General features: G+C 31.8%; 1 protein-coding gene across 8 annotated transcripts in view; it reads left to right on the top strand.

The window, feature by feature from the left end:
* The window catches only part of Syx1A (Syntaxin 1A), a 65,502-nt gene extending 44,506 nt beyond the window's left edge, over positions 1 to 20,996 (top strand). Inside the window, exons 8-11 of one of the 8 annotated variants that reach the window (XR_010752060.1) lie at positions 4,263 to 4,373; positions 12,514 to 12,593; positions 15,400 to 15,492; positions 15,801 to 20,996. Coding sequence is in view for 7 of the 8 variants with exons in the window: in XM_066388712.1 (XP_066244809.1) it covers positions 4,831 to 5,055 (225 nt within the window). In the remaining variant the exon portion in view is untranslated. Of the gene's footprint in view, positions 1 to 4,262; positions 4,374 to 4,830; positions 5,114 to 6,790; positions 12,310 to 12,513; positions 12,594 to 15,399; positions 15,493 to 15,589 lie in introns of those variants that run through there. The other 7 variants (XM_066388716.1, XM_066388713.1, XM_066388715.1 and 4 more) reach the window with 7 other exon arrangements.
* Positions 20,997 to 21,646: the final 650 nt, after the last annotated feature.

Genomic DNA, 21,646 nt, shown 5'->3' with positions numbered 1-21,646 from the left:
AATGTCACAAAATTTGAAAATAAATTTTATTTTGTGCATGCTTAATTTTTCTTTAAAAATGTCCTGTTACATGTTTGCTCGCATGCTACTGATAAAATACATTATTGGAGAATGTGTCTATTCCTTTTAGTCAATGTCTATGAAATATCTCCAGCTATTTTTTTTCCAAATTTTGCTATTACAATTTTGAAGTAAATATCCCATTTGTACCATTTTATGTAACATTTCGGTGTCACCCTTTCGTATCCCGGCGAACTATCAATCAAGGGATATTGCGGGCTTTTCTCGAAATATTGTCTTAAATGAATAAAAATATTTGCGCAACTAGCCATGATTTTATGTTTAAATTTGGAATTTTTAGCAGGTACGCAAAAGTAGGTACAATAAATATAAAGTATATAATAACATTACAAAAAGTAATAGTAAAGTAATAAAAGTTCAGTAAAGTTTAGTAATAAAATTATGATAAATACTAAACATTTCAAATTTAAACTGTTTTTCCGGAAAACTAATTTTTCTATTAAATTAATGATTTTATATGGTAGTTCTTCGATAAAAGAAAATCGACTCTCCCTCAAAACGATATTTTAGTGTTTGGGACCGTGTTCGTGTTCTAATTCCGCAATAAAAGTCTGCTCCATGTGGAAACAGATACAGTATTTTGTAGTAAAAAGCCGTTAAAAAATTACCAGAACTCCAGCTTAGAGCAGTCTTTTTGCTGGTAATTATTTGAAATTCGCCCGATGTTGAATGTTTTGTCACAAATAATAATGTCCTGATTGAACGGATCACCAAAGTGTTCTAATGCCATTTTTCCACTAATTGTTTATTAATTTGTTTTTTACCATGTAATGGTAGTGTAACTATGCAATTTCATTATTTGTCTTAGCTCATAACTAATGTTGGCAAAGCTTTTCACCCCCAAGCAGAGTGAAATTCTTATCTAAGTATTTTGAAAACAGTAAGGGAAATGAATAGTGTCATATTGGGGCAGATGAGCGTGGTATAATGTTAAGCCAAGAAATCTAGCATAGCTTTAAAATCGGTAGATACAACGTTAAAACTTAAACAGTTTAATCTTATCCATTAAGATTGGCGCAATTTCAAATTTTCCTGGAAAACCGAAACTTCTTTATTGATCATTTTGAAAACTCTTCATATTACAGGGCGTTCTAAGTAGAATTGCTCATTCCTTTCCTTTGAGTCACCCTATATTTGTTTAAAAAAATGAAATTAGTCATTTTCTGTATTGCTAACTATACAATATAAAAAGTGCTGTTAAAAGGATAATTCGATCTAAAGTAAAAGAACTATAAAATTTTTATTCTTGTAATCAAACACCTTGTATATTATTATATCATTAGATGGGCTTCTTCACGCCGATTGAAAATAATGTACTGTTTCTCGATTTATTTAAAATCATTTATCGCGTATTGCTTGTATTATATAAAGATAGAGAGTAAGATGAACAAAGCCCCTTAATTTAACATCTTTCTTCTTCTTAAGTATGGAAAAATTTTGAAGGAGAGCTTTGATTATGAGAGGAACTACTTTAGTGTTACGTCCAGAAATGGTATTATATGTAGGCAGCGCCCATGAGAAAAAATAATAATTTGAGCTTATAACTTCTATAACTTGGATACTTAGAAAATTTTAATATACAATTTAGATTCTACATAAAAAAGTGCTTTAACGTCTGTTTTTTATCACTTTAGAAGGCGCAATTTTTGGATATTTACCCGGTTTTCCGGGATATCTTAGGAAATATTCGGAATTTTCCGATTTTTAAAAACACATTATATCTTCGCATTCATACTCGCACATTCCCCCAATTTCACCGAGTTCGTATATCTGACCGTTTTCCGAGATTCCCATACTTAGACAAGAATTTGTGGCATTCTGTATATGAATATACAGCGTAGCGCATTAGTGTATCAAAAACTCAAGTATATATGTTCTTTTGTGGTACTACTTAAAAGAAAATGCACATGAAAGCTGTAAGGGAACCAGAGATCTTCTATTTAAAAAGTTTTTTGATCATGTGTGAATAGCTTTGCACCAAAAAAGATTTTTGACATATGTTGATCCTCATAAAATCAGATCTGTAATAATGCTGTCGGTTTTGCATTAATTTTGACGTTGCTAGATTATTTAGAAAAACTTTTAAATCGGAAGAAAAACGCGGTGCTCTAACATTTACCACCACTTTGAAACTATCAGGTTGTTCGGAAAGTAATTTCGTTTTTTTATGTGAAAATGAATGACAGTTTTCGTATAATAAACAAATGCTTTATTAAATTATATATTGGCCGTTCTGGTCCAACACCTTTTGCCATCTTTCTGGTAGTAGCATAATTCCACGCTCATAAAATTTTTTGTCTTTGCTGGCAAAAAACTGATCGAGGTGGTTTTTGACCTCATCATTTGAGATGAAAGTTTTACCGTCTAAAAAATTTTGGAGTGACCGGAACAAATAATAATCCGATGGTGCCAGGTCTGGAGAATATGGTGGGTGTGGCATTGTGTCCCATTCAAGCTGTAAAAGCTTTTGGCGAGTGACCAAACTTGTGTGAGGTCTCGCGTTGTCTTGGTGAAACACTACACCTTTTCTGTTGATTAGTTCGGGTCTTTTCTGTTGAAGTGCATCCTTCAGTTTGTCCAGCTGCTGGCAGTAGACTTCCGAATTAATCGTTGTGTTATCCGGTAAAAGCTCAAAAAAAACGATTCCTTTAAAATCCCACCAAACAGACAGCATCACCTTTTTTTGGTGAATATCGGCTTTGGAAATGGTTTGAGTCGATTCATCTTTTTTGCTCCATGACCTCTTGCGTTTGACGTTGTTGTATACAACCCATTTTTCGTCCCCAGTAATGATGCGCTTCAAAAACGGATCATTTTTGTCACGTTTGAGAAGCGAATCGCAGACGTCAATGCGGCGACACAGATTTCTCTCTGTGAGAACATGGGGAACCCATATATCGAGCTTCGAGGATAATCCCAGGCCTTTCAAGTGGTCATAAACTGTTGAATTCGATAAATTTAACTTCAATCCGATCTCACGTGTTGTTATTCGACGGTTCGCATCAACTAATGCCTTTATGGCGTCTTTATCAGCTTCAACCGGCCTTCCCGAACGTGGTGCATCTTCGACATCAAAATTGCCAGATCGAAATTTAGAGAACCAGTTCTGACACTGGCGTACTGTCAACACACCTTCTCCATACACATCGGTCAATTTCTTTCTGGCTTGAACAGCATTTTTACCCTTTCTGTAGTAAAACAGTAGGATATGTCGAAAATGCTGCTTATCGCTCTCCATATTTAAAAGGGCACCAACCAAAAACTACTGCGTAGAATTAATTGAAATGTTTCACACACAAGCCTTGTTATATGAGCTCTCAAAGCATATAAAAATTATATGGCTTAAATGTGAGGTTAAGTGCAAAAAAATACCATTAAATCCTCTGTCGGGAAAAAACGAAATTACTTTCCGAACAACCTAATACAATTACTAGGAAAGTGTGAATATAAAAATATTTATATTACTAGTAGTTTTTAATCGTTGGTTCTATAGAAACTAAGTTTTAGACCTTTTAAAAGTTGTGTTTAAAGGCTTGAAATTATATCAACTATATTCTTATATTAACAAGAAACTGACACCTAGTAGACAATAGATACATATGTGCTTTGAAGTCATATTGAATGTAGAGGTCATTAGATATTGCAGATTGCTTTCAACATGTTCTACAACTTGAGAAAATGGAAAAATATTTGTTTTGTTTTTTTTAATCGGAAAAATTGCTCTAAACTTTCTCAAGTTCCCTGTGTTCACTTAGGGAAGATGATTAATCTCTATATAAGGTGAGTAGGAGGCAGGCCTCTTATTCTTTATAACTTTCACATATCCATTTTTCCAATGGTGTAAAATAAGGAGGATAAAACCAGGAAAAAAGTGATAAAAATACTATATGTATTACACTTTTGCGCTACCCTGAAATATTGATAAGACCTATTTTTAAATATTACAAAATTAGCTGCTAACCTTCTGCCTACAATTTATGTTACAAAAAGCATGTTTCAAGCCCTAAATAACACTAAATACAGTATGTACTAATAGTTGTGTAAAGTAAATGTCATTATTTCTGATTAGAATATGTACTAGATAATAGAAGCGCCAATGACATGATGACATTCATTTTACATAAAAGTAACTTTAGACCGTAACTAACCACTTCTCTTTTACTACTTTCTTAATCTAATAGGGGGAAATGATTGATCGTATTGAGTTCCATGTAGAACATGCCGTGGACTATGTCCAAACGGCCACTCAAGATACCAAAAAGGCTCTGCGGTATCAGAGTCGCGCCCGACGGGTGAGTCGAACCTTAAGGCGCGTAAGCACTGGACAAAATTGCCATTCATACTCAATTTTTGAATTTCCACTCATAGTTAATGGCAATTCGGGCCACTGTAAACGCGCCAATTTCCGTTTAGTTGTAAGTGCCCACGGTAAAATGTATAAATTAGCTTTTTAATTTGTTTCGTTTGTTTTTTTTTTGCTTCCTTTCGTCCTCGTCTCCTTGTACTCCCATATTCTGTGATTGGTTCTATTTGGGCTTTGTTTGCATCCCCTCTAAATGTACTAATTATATTAACTGTTTTTACTAACTACTTGTGTGCCCTTTGTCACTTACATGTTTATCGGTGTTGTATTTAATTACTGTCGGTGTCTGTGCATTAACATTCTTGCGGTGGTGGTTCGGTTGTGGCCCCTTGCTTTCCGCGAATCCTTTTCTCCTTTTCGTCCTTCCTTTGACACTTCTCGAACAGGGTGAATTAGTGGATCGGATAGAGTATCACGTATCGACCACGCAGAATCACGTAGCGGAAGGGCACGAACAGCTGAAGAGCGCACAAGAATATCAGAGTAAAGCCAGGAAGGTAAGAGATTGTTTGTCTGGATTGCTGGATATAATACGTAGGATAAAAATAATTGTGTCTTCAGAGTGTAGAAATATTGTTGTTCTCATCGTTCATTTGCGGTTGCTGCTGTGAGGATAATCGAGCAAGATAGCAATATACATGTAAAATCATGATGTCAGATGAAGAAAATTCATCAACAGCAAAGCAGGAAAGGGAACACAGAAATGCTAAGTAGAATTATTACAATTTTTGAAGTTTCGAAGCGGTAAGAATTACCAGTCTGGTAAATTTTGCTATTAAAACTTAATTTTTAAAAATAGTAAAAAATTGCGATTTATTAAGCGCTTTAATATGCTTTTCGCGCATATGAAATACATATAAAATTGGCTAGAAAGTTAATTGATAATTTAGTTTAAAAAATTAATATGGACTGACTTGTTTTTAATTTAGAAATACGGAGGTTTTTAACATCTGATGGAAAGTTTTTTTTTATGGAACACTTTATATATTATTAGATATTTTTGAATCGTCGCGACAATAGGTTTCAAAAAATTGAACGAAAATTTGTCATTTATTATTTATTTAATATCATTTAAAATTTTGTATTATTTTTCTTATTATTGTATACCTACCTAATAATAGTATATAATACAATTTCTCTAAGTTATAAATGTATATCCAGCAATCTGTAATAATAGGCCCGGTTTCCTTATTTTATTCGTTTTCCTTTTTCTCTTATTTCACATTTCCTTGGTATTTGGCAACTGGTTGTGTGGTTAGAATTGTTATAAATATTATTAAATGTTGTGTAATTTAGAAGCAAAAGGAATGTTGCATGTTAATTCACCAACCAGTTGTACGTACCTATGCATAACGCATTGTAGCTTGAAACCATCACCATTTTCTGTTATGTTAGACCTACATTAGGACTCAATATCCATTTCTTTTAAAACTTTAAATAATTAAGAATTCAGATAAATCTGTTATTATTCTTTGATGGATTGGAAATTTAGTCCTAGAAAATTGGAAATGATGTTGCGTATACGATTCAGTGTTGACTTATTATTTTATTTTTTGGATGTCATTAAATGTCATTTTCAATTTTGGATGTGTTTTAATTTGTATTTTTTTAAAATTCAATTATATGATTTGAGTTTGACCGATTAAGTTCTTGATAATTATGCCAAGATGCGTTTTAATGTCGTATGAATTTTAATGTAGCTTTTTTTAAGCTCAAAAGGTTTGATTAGGAATTGTTATGCCAATTTTGCGACCTATTCACTATTTTTTTTTGGTGAGTTCTAATATTTTATGGAATCTTGGGAGCACAAGGTTCCTAGTAAGGGAAATTAAAAATAAACGTTCTAAGTCAAAAGTGTCACTTAATGATAGGTCACAAAGGAAAAATTTTGATTAGCTTGAGAGAAGGTGCCCAGCAAAGCATTATACAGAAGATAGTCATATTTTGTGTTATGTTATGCTAAATATGTGCTTTTTCATATAAACCCGGCTTAAAGTGTGGAAACTGAAATTTTATCAAAAAAGAAAGAGTTTACTTCTAATTTTACTGACACATGGAGTGTCAATTTTTTTTCCAAAATACTCTTCTATTTGATTTATTAATGCTGATATTTCACGACAAATCCTATACTGTAAACTATTTGAAAGTGACGATTTTAACAATTTTTATACTTAAGACTGATACTTCAATATTTGTTAGATGGTTTTTCTTTACATGAAAACGTATTAGTCAGCAGATACCGTTAAATCAAACATTCACAGCGGAATGAACATGAAACTTAATCGGCCTCAGCTCGAACTCCCCATCCTCATGTTTCCCATACTTATTATCATTTTTGTTTTTCAGAAAAAGATCTTCATTATCATTTGCCTAATAATACTTCTCGTAGTACTTATAGTCATTTTGGCGACAACGCTCTAGGATTCATAAGGGAGATCGCAATACAACATGTAAATTTTTGGACAAATAATAATTTTATGTTTAGGACGTAGTCGTAATTCAAATTTATAAGCGTCCGCATTTTCTTAATGCGGATTTTGTGGCCGTAGGCACAGATTCGGTTAGAGATCCTTTAGATTGTAGGGAAAGACCTTAGTAGTATTAATGTAAATACCTATCGATCGGCTTTCCTTATAGGGTTACAGGATCCCTAAAGGTTTCGGTGCAACCTATGTTTAATAGGGAGTAATCCAACCAAATTAATAATAATAGTGTTCTTATTTGTTCAATAAATTCTGCGAAGTCTGTAAATTTAAATAGTCGATACTTAAAATGGATCGAGGCTAGAACCTATTAAACCAGAAAAATTGCTTTTTTAGATCCGTGTTCTACTTCTTATCAAAAATACATTTCAAATCAATAATCTGTAACTAATCTGTAAGCCACTTTAATGTAAGTATCATTATTGTGTAAATACGTAACGAGATTATAGAATTTATGTATGAAAACTTTTGTAAATACTGTTTCATATGTTTTGTGATTTTTCTGAGGAATCAGGGATGCAGAGAATGTGTTCCTTAAAAATGCCGATTTCTCGTTTTGTCGATGGTTCTGATTCTTCCAAACATCTTCCAGGGGGTAGATGATTTGCTTTACAATTTAAGTAATAGTTACTTCAAGGTGCTTAATTTTTATGAGTTAAAATTTTGAGGAAATGAAGTGAAATTTCAATAGTTTGGGGATGCTTGAAAATCACCACAAATCGATGCTACCTCGCTTCGAAGAGTCGATGAACATTTTCTATTCCATTTTTCAGACTTCGTTTTGCAGAATTTTGCAAAACTTAAATTTTCTATTACTCAGCCCGGAGAATCCTTTATGCCGACTGGGTATGGTCATATGTATTATCAAATTTAACCAAAAAATTTATAAATTACTAACCACACTTGTAACAATAGTTTCATAAGCTAAACATTCAAAATTTAAACAATTTGTTGCAAAAAATTTAAATTCTTTTGACCACATTTCATTGAAATATTTTCGTTATTTTAGGGATCAGAATTTATCAAACAATGGATTTCTTATAAGATTTGGAAAGCAAATTATTCCCCACATAGGTCTGAAAGCAGTATTTCACACTACCATAAGCGTTTTAGTACTGAATAGTAATATGGTATAATGAACGGTCCAGTTTTTTGGATGATATTATGAATAAGCGAAGCATTGTTTTAGTATTCAACAAAGGCGAATTTTTAAGCAAAGTTTTCTTTATCAATCCAAAATACACACATATGTAAGTAATTATAAGAATTTACTTGCGATAGGCAACATTTCCCTGATGCTCTTCACAGTATAGGCTTTAACTCCTAAGGTTTGTCAAATAACGCCAATTGTAGGCTATGCTAGTAGTCTCCCATTTCAAATTACTAGACCGCCAATAAAGATCGTTCTGACTTAACATTAAACATCTTGCTGCTATTTGGTGCAAATTTTTTATTGAAACCTGAAGAAAATTTTATACTGACTAAATATGTCATTTAAAACGAAAAAATATTTTTGGCCAGGATAACATTTTTATTTATGAAATATTATTCCAATATTCTCGTTATTTAAGGAGCTTGAGAGATCTTAACATTTGATGTTCCAGGGTTTATTCATTTATTATTTATCTAATACTTCAGCGTTTATTCTAAGCAATTACATCAGTGATTCCTCAACATTTCATTGGCATCTTCTGGTTATGTTGAGAGCTGTAATTTTTTAATTCTTTAGATTCTTTATTAAGTAAAAAAATATGTGAAAATTCTGGATTTTGGACCTAGAATTTATAACTTGATTAATTAGGAGATTTCTCAATTTAGCCTACTTACACAATTTTTTGCAATTTTTAACTTTATGAACTGACACCTTAATGGAGAATCCATATGAAGTGAAAATGGAGTACTTCATCTTGTATAATTATTAGTGTTCGAAATTATTGCTTTCAAGACGTTTCAAAATAATGAGTTTTTTAAATAATTTCGTAAAGCTAAGATAACATATTATATAAGTGCGACTACTGGCACTGGATGTTCAAGTCGGGGCTTTATTACCAGAAATCTATATTATTAGATCGAAATCTTAAAATGAACAAAATTATTAATGATCATGTATAATATCGTGGAAAAAATACTTTTATGAAGTGTTTTTTAATTTTAATTATGTCTTCAAAGAAACGCTGGAGAAAAAACCTTTTAAGAAAAATGTGATGATTTCCGGAACTAGGCCGAATTTGCCAAATTTTGAAAAAACATTTTGTTGATTCCTAAATTATGCAATTACACCCCAATTTAACGTACCTCGTAACTATTCAAATAAATAGGTAATTCAATCCCCATGCTTAAACTAGAAAAACGATCATCCTATATAGATGTCAACATGTATCGTGCAATTTTTGCCGATATAGGATGACATCGCACATGCTTTTCTCATCGGACTTGCCAGTTCCGATGAGAAGAGGAAATATGTAAACATTGCAGTATGTTCCAAAAATTCGTAATTAAAATTTTTGATGGGAGCCAATTCTCTATCGTTATGAAAGTATTATGCTCTATCACTGCCACTTTTAACAGGGCTCTGGAGTATTCTCTAGTCAATATTATCAAAAAAAATCTTTCCTCACTTCCATATAACAGAATATATAATTGCGTGATGTAACACTTTCGATTAGAATACTATTAATTAAATGGATAAGATAATGCTTTTGCAGTACCTATTTCTATACTCTATCATAAGATTATTGGATTTATTACATGTGACGAAGATTCGCTACTAACGCACTCACTAACACACCCTATGTTTTCCAAGCATTTCCAGGCATTTGAAATATTCAACAGTCTCTAGTACATACGCCCCTACTTTGTATTCATATACAGAGAGTTTTAATTAGAGAATAATAAAAGAATTATTTTTAAGTCGCACTACATTTCATTCTATTTAAATATGTGCAAGTATCTGATACGTATACGAGATTATTTTCATTTATTATAGGCATTGTACCGTTAAGCAAAAGCAATAAAGCCCTAATATAAATCTTTCTTCTGGTCCATATAAGGTGCGACATAACAAAAAAACTTCTTATATCAGCTGCCACTTAACGCTTAGAAATAACAGTTGTCTTTAGGCTTAAGCAGTATCATACCAGTATGTATAAGCCTACCTGCGTGTGTAAATTTCGTTAATAGTGTAACAGAACTCTTCTTCTACACGTTATTTTTAACTGTGATTTATTTAGACAAGAGAAATAAAGTGATAGAACATTTTGCATCTCGTAATTAGCTGCGTAAAGCGTTACTTGCAATACTCATAATCTATGAACGTTATCTAGTTGTTCATGTTTAGAATATAGAAAGATTTAATGTAAAAGAAATTCGATGTTGAAGACAGTAGTTTACGGCCTGACGTGGATGATTTATTGACATAAAATGCAATGTGATTCAAGCACAGTCAATTTAGTATTATTTAAGTACGTAGTGAATGTCGTAAGTACTCTACTTCGTAGAAATTACTATGAACACTCTTAAACTACTGTTTTCACGAGGAAAAACGTAGATGTAACGATTTGCGTACGTAACATATTCCTGAAGGAAGCAGGTGCATTTAATTTCTAACAATACCAAAGGAATTTTTTAAAATTTTTGTTGTGTTATTTTTGTATAAATGATGATGAATAATGTTTCAGGTACTTTTAGTTTGCATATAGATATTGAATTATAGGAAGGTTTCCCCCAAGAACTCTTTCTTAACCGAGCAAATCATATACATGAGGTCTTTAAAATTTAACTCGCCCTACACTTGCCTATCTACCCTACACAGGGTGTGCCAAGAAAAGCAAATTGAATTCCTATTTTTCAAAACTTTAATATTATATACATGGTGTTAAAGGTTGAATTTTAATTATCTTTTTCCTCACAGCGAGAGCAATGAGGCATTACATTGAAGTATAAAACTCTTTGGAGCCTACATAAATAGACTTCTTAATTGCTTGCATAAATCTACAGATTCTTTTTATCTCCCATGCTTTCTAAATTAAACTCTTGTCGCGATATCTCAATGACAAATAATTTTTTTAATTATTTTATATCTTACTTTTTTCCACATCTGTCCCTATTTTTCAGTTACTTGCAAAAATTCCCAGAAATGCTTTTGCTTTTCTGGATAATTTTACATAATGTAAAACACGGTTTTCTCGTAAAAATACCCTAATTTTTATTACATTTATTATGTACATGGAAGTCCAAATTGAATCACCTCAAACGTGTGCATTTCTTAGGGGAAAACGATCTGTATTCCTGGATCCTTTTGCAAATATCTGAAAATCATGGCACGTATGGGAAGAACGCAAGAGATAAAAAAATCCTTAATGGCCAATGAGGTAACACCAAAAAAGTTTGATATGGAAACTGATCTAGGTAAACAATTGAGGAGTTTAATTATGTAGACCTCAGTGATTTGCATATTTTCCAAATTTCAACTAAATATTTCAAAAATTGTAGCAAAGGCGGTCTCTCAGAGGGAAGAGGGCAGTGCTGCCTCTCCTTTATAATATAATCTCTCACCACATTTTACACTAAATTTAATTTAAAATGTATAACATAAAAATATAAATAAATAAGCCTTAAATTTATGTATACTTTATACAGATTTTAATAGAATGACGTATCACCAATTAATGCTTATTGCGTTAAAAAAATATTTAGTTTGTTTCGAAACCATTTAATGCAGTTAGTGATGTTAATAACAAAAACGATTTCGTAATTTAATTATCATTTGTATCATGTATAGTCGTAGAAAAAGTAGTATTTTACCTTCCGAAAATCATATTCTGTAAATTACGAATATCACCAAACTCGGCTTCGAATCGTTTATTTTCTCACTGATAGAAAATGCTAAATTCATCATTTGTTAATAATATATAAAATTGTCTATTTCGTTATTATTATAATTTTCAATTTAAGAAAAAAATATCAGGAGCTGCTCCTGAGCTGTATGAGATAAGAAAGAGAAAAAGTTGAAGATTTCATTTTAACTCCCTGTATGTCTTAAAGCTTTGAGAAACAGAAATTCAATTTGCCCCCTTATCTTTCTTTATACTCAAAAAATGTATAGTCAGCGTATTTTTTCACACACTTTCGGGGCACCCTGTATAATGCTTATATTGAAGTTTTTTTTTGTTTCCTTTCGCCTTTAAAGCGGGTGATATAGACAATGGTCTCTGTGGAATCGTCATCGTAGACATGGGGAAAATCTTACGTAATACTTATAGGGGGAAAGAAGCTCTCCCTACTGAACCCTTATACAATTTCTGTTAGTCCTGAGTATTGTTTGCACCTATATTTATAAGAAATGTCCTATTTATTATATATTATTAAATTTTTCTTTCGCAATTAATGATTTTTTATCAATTGAATTTTAGTCACCTTTCCAAGCCTATCCTCTTTTCAACCTATGTAGTCGATAGTACCTTTCAGTTTTCTTAAGTAATAAATAACATTTTGCACTAGCAATAATCTATTCTTTTGCACCACTTTTATATCTTATACTTCTCAATATTTCCTATGACTAAATGTGTTTTTACCCCGAATTTATAGAAGAAAATCATGATCTTGGTGTGCGTGTCGGTACTGATTGTGATTGCCTCTGCCAGTATTTATGCCAAATTTTTTGGATAGTGAGTATTCCTGCTGATCTCCACCGTTTTCAGTTCTATTGAGATTTCAATTTCAAAGTAGTTTTTTTCTATCGCTGCTTTCTAGTTTAAACGTTGTTTGACCGGCAATTTTTATAGTTTTTTTAGAAGAGTATTGGGTGGCATTTTATCCACTAAGCGAATATTAACCTTTTTATGGCACAAACATTGAAGTTACTCTGTTTGCCAATGATTAATAGAATTCGTAGTTTAGTTTTTATATTTTTAAAGATATATGCTTCCTAGAGCTGTTTAAAAAAATAGTGCTTTTAGATAGTATTTTCATCTTTCTCTTAAAATTCTTTAGTTTCGTGTGGAGAATTTTTCGAGATATGTCTTAACTCTCCAAAAGAGCTCTTTTTTTTCAGCTGAGTGCTATTATATTCAATTTAGTAAAAGGAAATTTATTACCTACTTCATTAAAACTATTTTTTTATTTTTCTATTATAATAAGACATGTAATATGCTACCGAGATGGCGTGCTTTATTTGTGGTTTCCCTGTATAAAGACACATCGTAGGTAAGTTTTGGTAGGTTGGATAAAAGAAATGATTATTGTTCATGGAAATCCTTGAACTCTATAATCACCTATTCAAGTTTTAGCTTTTAAAGCAAAACATTTTTATATTTTGAATAAAATAGTTGAACCATACTAAACTTGAAAAAATTGGCAAATACCTTTTATAGATATGCTAGAAAAGGTCAGAATGTCAGTTTAAGGGTTCCTGAAATCTAGAGAAAAGACAGTGGTATACACGAACAATTTCCCTAAATCAAGGTATTAGTTGCACAACGTGGAACATTGCAGTAGAGGGGGAAAAGTGAGAAAAATCGTTTTGTTCAAAAAAAAGTTATTTTTGTGAAGTAAAATGACGCTCAATACTGATGCGTAGTTTTTTTTAACAAACCAAGTCATACAAAAAAAATTAAGAGAACTTGCACTAATATTGTTATAATGAAGGTAACGCCTACCGCATAATAGTGATTTTACTAGCCGTATAATGAGATTAGTAACAATTATCTAAAATTACAGGGCACAAATTGACTATATCCAAATTTATATCAAATTCCCCACAATAAAATTCAAGAAATTCGCGGTTATCAAACTCGTTAGGAAATACTACTTTATGTAATTTGTGTGATACACGGGACTGCACTTCGCTTGTTCCACAGAATTTGATTCTTTACATAAAATTATGCATTTCCTAATTAGTTACATAAACTGCTATTTTTTACACTGCTACTAAATTTTCGTTTCACATTCTACCTATATCGAAGTTCTATTTTTGCCAAGTTCAAACAAAGTTCTGCGCCGTCTCGATAGCATAATTTATAGGGTCTATACATATAAATTCTCTTCAAGAACTCACTTTTGGGTAAAGATTTAAGAAATAGACATTGGACTGCAATATTGTATTTCTGTATATACCACAAATTCCTCAGGTGGAAATAGGTAAAATTGAACTCTGAAACTGAAAAGTTGAAGTTGTAACCACAGAATGTTCCAATAGTATATCATCGGTCGATAACTCTTAGCAGAGGAAAAATTTACAGGGTGTGTCAAAAAATATGGTATTTTAAAATATATTTTCGTCAATTTTATTATGTCCGGAAGAAACTGAAATTTTTTAATTATCAGAAATATATTTTATTGCGTTAACTGACTTTGCATTTTTTGTCACAGATCTCAGGATTCCAAAAGTAAGCCTCGAAATTCAATCACCCATTGTACGAATTTAACAAAATTTAAACATTCGTAAACTTTTTGCGTAAAATATAATATCAATGTGTTTTCCATTGTCTAAAAGTAAATCTTATAATTTTCAACCATAAAAATTTTGTTAAATTCAATGGAAAGTCCTACAAGGTGACTCAAAGAAGTCCTACAAACGTTTTGAAAAATAAAATCCTTTCATTTTAAGGGGAAAAAATTATGGTTTGAGGTGGAATCCAAATTGGTCAAAAAAACTGACTTGGTTCTTTTAATGCAAACGCCTATCAATCAAGACGGAATTATACATTCTGTTGTTTTACCACAGAAGAAAGAAATGGGCAAACAGTTCTTCATAATGTTTCAATCAAATAATGAAACATTCTGTTTTCAATAAGAGAGGAACTTTTAAATATTGATCAAAATGTTATCAATTATTTAATGAGAAACATGCTCATGAGTTATCAAAATATGATTAACATTATTTAGTCTCTAAACATGTCTTCTTTAGTCAATGCAATTAAAGAATCGTTTTTTTATAACACATGGCATTTCTTACACCTTATATATAGTTAATTAATTCCTCTCTGTATTTAAATTTAAAAAATTGATTTAAATATCTGAAAAAAAAATCAATTTGAATTAGTTTATAATTATTCTTCTACAAAATACTACAGTTATGCGTTTTTATCTTGTCTCCTATACCATTTTGATTTATTGTATGTATTGCAAAACTTTACATAAGCATTGTTGCATATAAATAAATCAAGCTTAATCGATTTAATTTCTTCTGAGAAATTTGTGGTGGGTATTTTTCTGTCCATGTTTTGTGGGACGCCGGATATAACAGATTAATGGCAGGTTTTTTAGCAAAAATTAATATCAATTCAGATACTTTTCTGGAAAGGTTATCTTATAACGAAATGAAATAAAATTTTGGAAAATTTTGGAAAACTGTTTAAAGAATTTTGGTTTTATTTAAAAAGTGACAATTGGCACATGATGTAATTTATCTACTTCTTCAAATTGACTCATTGTAGCAAAATTTTTATTAACGTCTGTTTTAAAACATTGCAGAAGAAAATAATGATCATGATATGTCTGGCTATTTTGGCCGTTATATTAACGTGTACCATTGGAGGCTATTTGGGACTGGTCTAAGCGCTAGCGGTAAGTACTGTATTTGTCGTGTGTGCCCTGAGTGTACTCAACACAAATCTCTAAGCTGTACAAATACTATAAGCCCAACATAATTTTCACTATACAGCGGACTGGAACAGGATGCTCACGTGCAACATTGAAAAGTAATTTTGTTACATGAAAAAGAAACACCAGCCAATAGGGCAGCTCAGATTGCACTTACATTTCTGCATCTTGTGTAGCACCTAAGACTCTTAGACCAACGTTACAGTTACACTTTAACGCATGTCGTTTGTATTTGACTCAAAATGGGATACTAAAACAGCTTTGTGTTTCAGAAATACTCAACAATGGTTGCCGAAAAGGGGATATACCATCGCTTTTCGTCAGACTTTTTTTTAGTAGATCTAGCTTCCAAATAACAGTTACAAGTTTAGAAATAATGTAACAAATTAGGGATTTTTGGGAAAATGTTCTAGCAATAATGTTCAATTTTCAGTTATGTTTTTGCTGAAACAACGGTGTGATATTTAAATTTAATACTTCTTGTTTCCTGATTTGTAGAGTACTTTGGTAGCGAATAAGAACGAGTGTTTAATTTCCAGTTCCAATGTAAAATTCTTACGCTCTGCTACAAAATTATGTTAATTACTGTACAGAAACGTAGTGTTTTGTAAATTTAGTGTTTAGTTACACAGCGGTTTCTCTGTATGAAAATTGTTTATATTTATATTAACTTCGTCTTATATTAGGTGTAACGTTACGATCATGTATAAATTGTTTAAAAATAGAACTTCCGAACTAAGGGTTAACATTTTCGATTGTCGTATTAGGGCATTGTTTTTGGTAGGGAGTACTGTGTAGTCAAGTAGATTTTGTCAAAAACAATCCAGTTCTGGAAGAATGTATCTCCACATAACACGTGCACAATCAGTAGCTATTCGAGGCCTAAATTTTTACTATCTCCATCAGTACCTGCTGCAAGAGTATTTAGGCAAAATAGCAGCAATATTCATAGATGCTATTAGCTTTCAAGAAGTCCACCAAAACTAATACAATGTACATAACTTCATCGGCTGGCTAGCGTATGAGGGAAAGTTATTGAAAAAATCGAGGTAACTGAATTTCGCAAGCAATTTACCGGTGCTAAAACGACATTTCCACTCAAAAGCCTTTAGTTGTTATCACAGGCAGACTAAGAAATTACCTTCTTTTTGGATTTAATAACATCTGTCTTCCTAAACCTGTGTAAGTCCAAACGTAGGCACTGTTTTAGTTGTTTGTCTCGTATTAACTAGGCTTTCGAAGATCTCTAAGGTAAGAATATCAAGTCTTTCGTCGTTATAATAAGGTCTCCGAAATATGTAGCTAGAATTTAAATTTTGCACTAACATAATTATTTAGATGTCAGAGGAAATTAGATAATAATTCCACAATTATTGTAAGAATTTGTTCCAAATATGCAGATTTTATCAACGATCGTATTTATGTTACCGACAACGAATTGTTTCTTCACGTAACTCTTTTCTCTTTAACAAATACTGCAAGAATTTGATGTGCAAACGAAAATTCTTTTGAAAAAATTTTTACAATTTCACAGTGGAATGTAGGCTAAAGAGTAATTATAATTTTAACTGAGAAATCAACATAAGTGTCAATTGGTCAACAAAAAAGTAATTTTTGTAAGTTAAATTTGCGTCAAACGTTGATGCAAAAGTGAGATTTAACGTAGTAAGAAATTTTATGAAGATAAAACCAAATTGATATTCTATAGTTAACTAGGCATTAAAAGTTGGAAATGTATAGATTAAGACATGCGCAAGTATCATTTCATTTTCGTTAACGCTGAAGCCCTTAAAAATTGTTTTTGTGTTCGTGAAAATCAACACTATGTATTACGTATTGTATACAGTGCTTAAAATCGATTTTTTCAACCCAACCCCTTCTTATTGAAACTCACTAGCCTGTATTAACATAAAAATCATGATGATGTGTTCAAGTATCGAAAATTCTTTTTTTCAGTTTTTTTAGAGTGCCTATTGAGGAGGATAATAACATGTGAATAATAAGTAAATCTTATGGATTATGACCAAAGCAGACTAGCATTACTTATTGAAAGCGAAAAAAGAGAACCTGCATCGTGATTTTGAGTGGCTTTTTAGTAGTGTTTAACAGTTGTCCTAGTTTTAAGCTAGTTGGGTATGAGAAAAAGTTCGGGCGAAAAGACCTGTTATGTTAATATGTCGTTAAAGCCTCAGAAAAAATTAACGGCCAACTAAAATTTACGAAAGGCGAGTATATAAAATTTGTGCAACTCCGAAAACGTCTCTTCTCAATCGTTATATTGATCCTGAACATCTCAATTGAGGTCCTGCTCCTTGGAAAAGTATTTTTAAGAACCTTCACGTTACAGTACCTTGAATGATCTATTGAAAAGACGAATTTCCAGAGTGGTTCACATATTTTACAAATTCAACTTTCATTCATTTAAGTGGATTGTTTATTTTCGCTTTTCTATTAATTTTTTCGTAGGTTTTGAAGATGGTGGCAGACCATCACCGAAACGTTAACGAGGGTTCTCGTCCGAGTTCTTAGTAAAGAGTGGATGCCATTCTCAGTTAGTTTTAGCTGAGAATGGTTTATAATTTCACTCGGACTTGTGTGTGAGGAGTTATTCCCAGCCAGAATAAAAGAACAAATGAATAATCCGCTTCAAGCATCTAGAATATATTTAAATTTTCCTACTCATCTTTCAGGTAATACAAATTAGCCAGAGTATTCAAAAAGTCCGAGACGCTATAGTTACAAGATCGCTTAAATTAAGAAACGGTTTACCGTATGTAGATATCAGCTAGAAAATATTATTTTGGTCTTTTTTACCTTACCAATCGAATATAAAACCACCGTAAAATGTTCTGAATGGTCATATTTTATTAGATCATGTAATTGTGGATACTAAATCTTTCTATGTGTATGGTAAGTTCTTCAAAAAAAAACAAAAAAACAAATTAAAAAAAAAGGTTTCCTAAATGAACTCCGTAAAGGCAACTTTTTCTTAATGTAACTGACATTGTAACTATAATTGTTTAACATAGTATGGCACCCTGTGTTCGAATTTTCAGAAGTCGTCAGATTTGAAGATTCAAAAACAATACAGAAATTTCTTTTCAAATTTATTTAAACGCACTTAGAGTAACTTGGTTTATTTTCAGTATTTTTCAAGGGCTTTTGGCAACTGATTTTTATTTCTCTCTTTTTTTTATAAGTTTCAATATCGTAAAGTTTAATTCTGATTAGTTTCTAGTCAATTGAGAATTCAAAGAGAAAACTTTGTTGAGCCACTAATTCACAATATATCACGATAATTTTAGGACTGTTTATCATGATGTAAATATATAAAAGCAATAGGTGTGTAATAAGAAGATAGCTCCTCTTTGTAGGGTGTTATTCAAAGTTGGTTTTTTGTGACTTATTCATGTGGTTTTTCCAGTGCTATTACTAGTTGAAGAATATGAAATAATGTGTTATGACTACACTATATGCTAACAAATTGTTTGTTGTTTCTAAAAGGTCGTTTTTATGTATGGAAACGGTCTATAATTACAAAAAAGTGTATGCTGCAGAGCAAACCAACCAACTCTGTTATTTAAATAGAACATGCTGAATAAATGATTGGCCATTCTTAGATTCTATGTTTAATTTATTTCGGTAGCTTATCCTAAATTAAACAATTTTCGAAATATTGACTTCCAAAATTTAACATATCGGGTCGGAAATGTCTAACTCAATCTTACTACCATTATTATTATTAGGTCACATATAAATCTGGATAAAATCAACGGAAACATTGTCGGCCGATTGTCTCTTTCTTGAGACAGTCGGCCGATTGTATTTTTTCCTCCCAGTCAGCCGAGTTAAAACAGATAGGTAAACAAAAAAAAAGTTGGTTAATAATAGAAAAATGTCCCCAAATGATATTGCTGCTGGTTATTATAGCTGCATGTTTAGTAATTGTTGTAAAGCTTGAAAAGGCGAAAGTGTTTGCCTTTAAGAGGTTTTACTATATTTTATAAACTATAACCGATGTATTCCAAACCAATACTCGTTTGCCGTTTTTTTCCATGAATACAAATACGAAACGAGCAACTCAACACTTGTTTTTCTAAAGATAAAAAGGCGATGGCCATTGATGTGTATCTACCAGAAATCGGCCGATTCAATGGAGGGAAAAATGATATAATCGTTCATCAATGTTTCCATCCAGTTATCCAGATCTGAACATGGCACTAAAATTCAACGTAGAATTGAAAAATGGCCGATTATACGGAATGCATCAAATATTTGATGAACAGATGATTTGATCCTAAGCATGCCTCTGATATTTCAAAGCATACTTGAGGTTTCTTTAATGATCCTCTTTACTATAACGTATTGGCTAAGAGGAGATTCAGTCATGACAGACATGTGTCCTATCAACTAAAAAAGCACAAAAATAACCATTTCCTTAGGCATACATGAGTTACTTAAGTTTTATAATTTATTAGGGAAGAATGTTGTTATATGAAACGTTGTTAACAGCTTTGAACACCAGCAATTATAATCATCAAAATGATTATTGTAATGAATGAATATTAAGGAATTATAATAAATATTTAATATGTTTTTCGAATTCCTAATACTGCCACTATTTTAAAGGATTAATTCATGTCGCTCCAGCTGTGCCATTAAAATTGTTCCTGTTGATAAAGGAAAATGAGCTTTACAAAGCGAAATATAAATGAAACATCGTTATGGCAACATAACATATCTTTATTATTGTTAATTTTAACCACTTATTGACAAACCACATCATAGAGCTTGCGTTGAAGGTATAAAAGCCCTCACTCGTGTGTTGTGACCCGGTAGTACTAGTGTTCGTAGTTTCTTCTGTGTTCGTCTCCTCCTAAACTTACTATACTTGTCAGTAAAGCACTATATTCCTATCTGCGATTCGTGCTCTCGGAACCAATGTACCCACAAGAACCCATCAAGTGTTTAATTCTATTTTTGACATAAGAATGTGAGTCTAAGAGCACGAAAGGTTTTTTCCTGGTCGGTCTTGTGACGCTAGAAACTTAAATCACCTGCGCGAGTTGTAAATACACTAGGTGTTTTTGTCATCTTGTGGCTGCGCTAAAAGATTTAACCACTTTTGACTTCCTTTAACCAGCAAAATCGGTGTTACAGACAACCAATTAATTCAAGTCCTAGTGCGTCTTAGTGTATCCACAAGAGCAGTTATAACGAATCGCTTTTTAATGTAAATTGGTAATTAGACAATAAATATATACCAAATGTACCTATTTATTTTTTCTATAGAGATATAGGTATTTGACCTTATAGTGATAGAGATTGTGTTCTTCGTCGGGCGTCACCATTCCGACCTGTGTATTTACTGTAATTAAGAAATATAATAATTTCATTTTAAACCTATGGATCCATTATACATACTAAATGAATTGGGAGTTTCATTATAAATATTTATCTTCCATTAAGTAGTGTATTATTTCCGCACTGTCGACGAAATTTCCCGTTCCTTGATCAATCACAGGACCACACTTAACTGTAATGCGATAGGTCATGGAAATTTAACATGGGCATGATTTCCATGCCGTTTTAATTTGACGCAAAAGTAACATAATAGAGAAACTTAAGCAACACTCTGCCATTAAATTAAATAAAATACAAATTATATAGTTATTGTCATCTCTAGCAATTAATTAAATTATTATTGACCGCTAATTAAATTACTTGAAAGTAGTTCACCTGTTTTTAAGAGTAACTTAATTATCGCAGTAATTGAATTAGTGCTCGCATAATTGAATTACAGTAATTGGTTAGTAATTCAGCTATTTTCCTCGAGTAATTGGCAATTCAATTACTTTTCTAGAGTAGTTGCTTTATCTCTGTCAGTTTTAGGGAAACCTACGCATCTCCAATTCGCAAAGAAAATGCTATTAAACTCTACTTTAGTCTCTACCTCTATGTGCTCTCTACAGCAATCTATGATCTATAGACCTATGTACGAATGGACTAACAATTCAAGCCGCCTATTGATTTAATCGTTCCTATAGCAGGTTTCTTGAGTCACAAAGCGACATCTGTAAGAGATTACTGCTTTCTAACAGATATTGACTGTATCTAC

Source organism: Euwallacea similis, chromosome 4 (assembly GCF_039881205.1).
Source record: "Euwallacea similis isolate ESF13 chromosome 4, ESF131.1, whole genome shotgun sequence".
Lineage (NCBI taxonomy): Eukaryota > Metazoa > Arthropoda > Insecta > Coleoptera > Curculionidae > Euwallacea > Euwallacea similis.
This window is presented reverse-complemented; position numbering and strand designations above follow the sequence as displayed.